Source organism: Helianthus annuus, chromosome 5 (genome assembly GCF_002127325.2).
Source record: "Helianthus annuus cultivar XRQ/B chromosome 5, HanXRQr2.0-SUNRISE, whole genome shotgun sequence".
NCBI lineage: Eukaryota > Viridiplantae > Streptophyta > Magnoliopsida > Asterales > Asteraceae > Helianthus > Helianthus annuus.
The window spans coordinates 167692600-167698599 of NC_035437.2; the positions used below are offsets into that span (position 1 = coordinate 167692600).

General features: G+C 39.6%; 1 protein-coding gene across 1 annotated transcript; it reads right to left on the reverse strand.

Annotated features, from left to right (window-relative positions):
• Window positions 1-1747: 1747 nt before the first annotated feature.
• On the reverse strand, window positions 1748-3398 carry LOC118492204. Its single transcript, XM_035990060.1, has 3 exons — window positions 3219-3398; window positions 2726-3019; window positions 1748-2146 (listed from the first exon to the last, which is right to left on the reverse strand). Exons 1-3 carry the CDS (start codon window positions 3396-3398, stop codon window positions 1748-1750), a joined length of 873 nt encoding a protein of 290 aa, XP_035845953.1.
• Between the last annotated feature and the right edge of the window lie 2602 nt (window positions 3399-6000).

Consider the following 6000-nt stretch of genomic DNA (forward strand, 5'->3'; position numbering starts at 1 on the left):
ACTCACAGTGATTGCTTAACAGGTTAACTGTTATTGGATTAAAGGGAGCTCTTTAGATGTAGCCTGATTAGATTACAACAGATAAGTGTCGGACAGAAACGCAAGCTAACATAAGCGTCAGATCAGTCAATGAGTCGGATGGCTGTTCGATCGGATAGCTATCCGATCGGATTGCCGTTCGATTGAGGTGACTGTTGTGAGTGAGGGACGGATGGCCATCCGATCGGATTGCCTCTCGGCCAATCCCATCCTTTTCGCGTTCCCGTCTTTGATTCGATTTGCGAGTTAGATTAAGCGTTGCGCATTATTGGGTAACAGTACAACTAGATTATAGCATTAACACAAAAGTTTCCATAGTTTCCATAGTTTCCGCTAGTGACAAGACTTCAGTCCCTCGTTCAACCAAGTTTCAAGTTTTACGAGCTTCAAGAGTCAAGCACCAATGTATCAAGTATCAAGAATCATAGTTTCCAAGTATCAAGTATCAAGAATCATAGTTTCCAAAGTATCATAGTTTCACGAGTATCAAGTATCAAGTATCATAGAATCATAGTCTCATAGCATAATAGACTCACAAAGTTTCAAGCATCAAAAGTGTCAAGTTTCATATAGTACAGGGGCTAAAAGTGACAATTAGCCAAAAGTCTAAGGACGCAGGTGTTACACCTCTATATATATATAGGTAGAGAGAGAGAGAGAGGGAGAGAGACACGTTTTTTATTTTTAAAATTTTCTAGCACTATTATCATTAACTAAAATATATAAAGACGTATTTTTATGTGTATCTATTATAATTATTTTATTGTTTTTCATTTAAAGGTAAAAAAGAAAATTAATAAAATAACAAACGTATATATGTATATATACATATACACATGATTTGTATATATAGACACACATTTATAGAAAGAGGTAAAAAAGAAAATTAAAAAAAACTAATTGTGTGTGCATACACACATATATATATATATATATACATACATGTAGATATATTATAGTTATAGATGTTTTTATATATAGGTAAAAATGATATTAAAAAGAGAAAAATGCCCGGATAGTCCCTGTGGGTTGCTCCATTTTCATGTATAGTCCCTACACTTCTAAAATTACAGCTATAGTTCCCAACTTTTGCACATTTGTTCTCGGATAGTCCCTAGTGTGGATGGTGCTTAGTTTGTCTATTTAAGTGGACGTGAAATGACTTAAATACCCTTATTGTATAGATAAATATTTTTTTTGAACGACAACTCGCTTTATATATAAATATAAAGAGCCAGCAAGAAACTGGAAACAAAACGATGAAACAAAACCGAAACACAACCCAAAGAAAACATTACATCATATCTGCAATCTCAAACAGGTTCCAGTTCTCCCAGCCAAGCTTCGTGAACTTTGTACGGCTCTTGATCCACATGAAAGAATCCTCTTTAATCAACTCCATCGTCTTCGAGATCGGAACAAAACTGTCTTCGAAAACTTTCTGATTACGAGCGAACCAAAGCCTCCAAACAGTTGCCGCAACATTCGTGTTAACAATCCACTTCCAATTTTTACTACCTGGGCAATCCGCTAAAAAACGCAGCAGGTCTTCAAGAGAGTTACAGTTTGCTGGATAAGGAATTCGCATCCACGCTAGGACATTCCACCAAATACACCTAGTCCACACGCAGTCGACAAAGAGGTGATTCGTAGATTCTTCATATAACCCGCACCGCGAACACAACACGTTTTGCACTGGAATCCCTCTTCACGCAAGCTCTATCTTCGACGCAACATTCCCGTGAACAGCACGCCACAACAAAAAATTACTCTTAGGAGTGGCCCAAGAATTCCAAAAGAAGTTGTATCCAGTGTCCACATGACCCGCTTCGGTTTTCATCAAATCCAATCTTACCTGTTTGACAGAAAAATATTCTTCCGAGCAATCAGACCACTTCCAGATGTCTTTACAATTTTTTAGGTTAACTTGGTTTAGTCTTCCCATAAGGACGCTAAATTGGCTCCATTCTTCATCTGAAACCGGATCCTTGCCCCATTCCCAAGACCATTGGTTTATACCACCAACCCCTAACACATTTTCAGCCACCAAAGCATGCTTTCTTTTAGCTAACCGAAACAAATCCGGGAACAAAGCCTTTAAAGGAAGCTGATCCAACCAAGCATCCTTCTAGAAACTAGTGTTTAAACCGTTACCCAACTATGTTTTCAGTTTATCTTTAATATTGATACCATGCTTCACAAAAACCTCCTTCATATTTCTGATATCTTTCCAAACCCCCGGAATAGATTTCTTTAAAGGGATTAAGATACTATCATTTTTCGAGGCATGAATAGCTTTAATAACCCGAGCCCAAAGCTGATTTGGGTCCGCTTTGTATCTCCACCACCACTTAACCAACATAGCATAATTATAGTCCTTAATGCCCCCAAGACCAAGTCCATCTTTTTTCTTGGATCTCACCATTTTCTCCCATCTAACTCATCTCATTTTGTGGCCCGTTGCCGATTTACCATAAATAAAGTCCCTTCGGATCTTTTCAATCTTATTTAAGACACACTTCAGGGCAACGAAGATTGATAAAAAATACGAAGGAAGACTTCCCAACATAACCTTGGCCAAAGTCATCCTCCCCACAAAGGATAGATAACGAGCTTTCCATTTGGAAAGCTTTTGTTGGAATCGATCTAAAATAGGTTGCCAAAATTTCGCTTTTTTCATATTCACCCCAATGGGGATTCCCAAGTATGTAAACGGAAAAGACCCGACCTCACATCTTAAGACCCGAGCAAGTCTCTCAATCTCCTCGGCATTCACACCTATACCAAATAACTTACATTTATGATAGTTAACCTTAAGCCCTGAGACAAGATTCAACCATCTTAAAAGGCGATTGAGATTAACAACAATTTCTTCCGACCATTCTCCAATGAAAAGAACATCATCCGCGTAGCAAAGGTGGGAAAGAAGCGTGCCTTCATTAGGGAGACGAATTCCGTGAAACAAACCCAACTCGGTCGCCTGCTTCATAAACAAGTTCAACACCTCCATTACAATAATAAAAAGGAACGGGGATATGGGATCCCCTTGTCTCAACCCCCCTTTTATACTTGAATTCTCCCGTCGAGGACCCATTAATCAAGACCGAACCCCACCCGGAAGATAGGCAACCTTTAACCCACTTAAGGCATTTGTCGGGAAACGCCATACTTTCCATTACTTGAAGAAGACATTTCCAATTAATAGAATCGTAAGCTTTCTCGAAATTGTCCTTAAAATTCATCATCTTCTTCTTGCTCTTTTTTGCCCAAGCCACCGTCTCATTAACAATAATAGGGCTATCAAGGATATTTCTACCTCCCACAAACGCGGATTGCATATGAGAGATGATGTCGTTCATAATAGTTTTTCACCGGTTTCCGAAAACTTTAGCAATGATCTTGTAAGAAGAACCCACAAGCAAGATAGGGCAGAAACTCTTTAGGTCTTGCGGGTCTTTTTTCTTCGGAATGAGCGCAATAAAAGAAGAGTTGCATCCAGCACTTATACTTCCAGTCGTATGAAAATCATCCATCATCGACATCACCAACGTCCCCGACCTAACCCCCACCCCCATCCAGCACTTATACTTCCAGTCATATAGATAAATATTAAAGCATTAAAAGATAAAGTTAACTCAAGTGGCCCCACCTCACCCCCACCCACACCCCGACGCCCACCCTCACCCCATTCTCTCCCTTTCCTGTTTTGTCTGCAAAAGCTTTTTGCGACTCTTTCTTCATTGTTTCACAACAAACAGATGTTGCAATGGTGAACCAGAAGTGAACTTCTCCGATGATGTGGAGTCGGTGCCGTAATAACAAATCGTAGTTCCAGTGAACACTTCCACCGAGAGAGTTTTCCACCGATAAAACCGCTCGATCTGGGATCCAAAGCTCCACAGCTTGAAAAGAAACTTCGAATTGGTCACACGGAATGGCGTCACAGTTCGGATAAGTTTTTCTAGCGGCGGTTTCATTGTACGCGCTCGGTACACCTTGATACGCGACTCGTAGTGCAGATCCGTGCGATAGCGCCAATGATAGGTCGGCGATTGTGAACAGTTTTGGTAGCTTTTTGATTGGAAACTGTCGTGGTTGTTTACGATGGTTATCTGATCGGCTCCGGTGGAGTTATCTGTGTTTTGTTGTTGTGATTCAACCTTGTTAATATTGCACACGAGCTCTACCAATCGGCTCGGCTCTCTCCACCACCAGTGGCGGTGCCATGTTAGGAAAACAATAAAGAAGGGGAAGGGTGTAGGTTTTAGGTCGGAGGAAGGTGGAGGCGGTGGTTGAGGGGTGGCGGTGGGGTTATGGAGAAGACGATGGTGACATGTTTTAGGTTTTTAATAAAAGATATAGGCCCCACCTGAATTATTTATATTAACTCTTTTTATTTTCTTTATTATATTTTAATAATAAGGTCATTTGTCATTTCACATTCACTTAACATTAAAAACTAACCCCATCCACGCTAGGGACTATCCGATAATGAATGTGCAAAAATTAGGTACTATAGCTGTAATTGTATAAGTGTAAGGACTATAGGTGAAATTAGAGCAAACCATAGGGACTATCCAGACATTTTTCTCAATTAAAAAATAAAAACAGAAAAATAATAGGGTAAATTGCCAAAGGTGTCCCTAGGGGTGCAAACGAGCCGAGCGGCTCACGAGCTACTCGAGATCGGCTCGGGAAAAAGCACGAAACGAGCCAAGCCTTATCGAACCCGAGCCGAGCTTGAGCCTCAAAACAAAGCTCGTTTGTTTATCGAGCCCGAGCTCGAGCCTCGCATATGAAGCTCGTTAGGCTCGTCGAGCCTTATCGAGCATTAATGTAAACGAGCTGAGTCGAGCCGAGCTTATTTAAACTTGTTTACAAGCCGACCTCGAACCTAAAAATAAGCTTAGTAAACGAGCCCAAGCCCAAGCTTCACTTATCGAGCTTGCAAGCCTAAAAAGTCTATTATTTATATTATTTTTATTTAATATACTAATTAATAGATAATAAACGAGCCGAGCCCGAGCTCTCATAAGTTAATCGAGCTCGAGCTCGAGCCTGGTCGAGCTCGGGCTCGGCTCGGCTCGTTTGCACCCCTAGGGGTCCCTAAGTTAACGATATTACCAAAACCGTCCTAACGTAACGATACATTTTAACTGACTTTGTCATTTGAATGAAAATATGAAACGTTAGGGGCCACTTACAAAAAATTATTATTTTTGGATATAACAGGTAGAATTGCCAAAACCTCAGTGAAGATTTTGGCATTTTACTCTTTAAATAATTTTAAAACTTTAACTAACTAGAAATAGCACTTGGCGCGTTGCAGTCGGTACTACTGTTTGTTGCTCCGATGCAATGCAGCGGGACATGGTTTGATCATTAGCACCAACCGACGTTAAGAATTATGTTAAATAGTTATGAAATTACCATTGTAGTCTTTATATTTGAAAAGAACATATAAAAAACCCATACAAACCCAGGATATGTCATCAATAAACACAAATAGCTATCAATAAATAAAAAAGCAAGAAAGATACAACATAACATTGTATCTAACTTGTTTTTTTCATGTTAAACTGCTCTCCCACATTGTAATCAACAATTTGAAGATATAATACAATACGAAATCCCCTAGAGTTCTATCAATCACCATATTGTTAATAGGCAAGAAACGACACTCCATCCGCACCCCCTCCCGTCTAGCTCCGTCCATGGCCATGATTGGTAACAGTCAAGAAACAACTTGCACGAAAATTCTAAGGATGTGCATGACCATGATTGTTAATAATCAAGAAACAACTTGCACGGGAAGTTCTAAGGATGTTTAAAATTCAACCAATGCTTAACATTAAATTCAATAAAGTTTATTTAAAATCATTTTTTGAAACAATAAAAAGTCCGAGAATACTCACTATTGTTGGCTGAAATGCAGGCATTATGCTTCATACAACATGCATT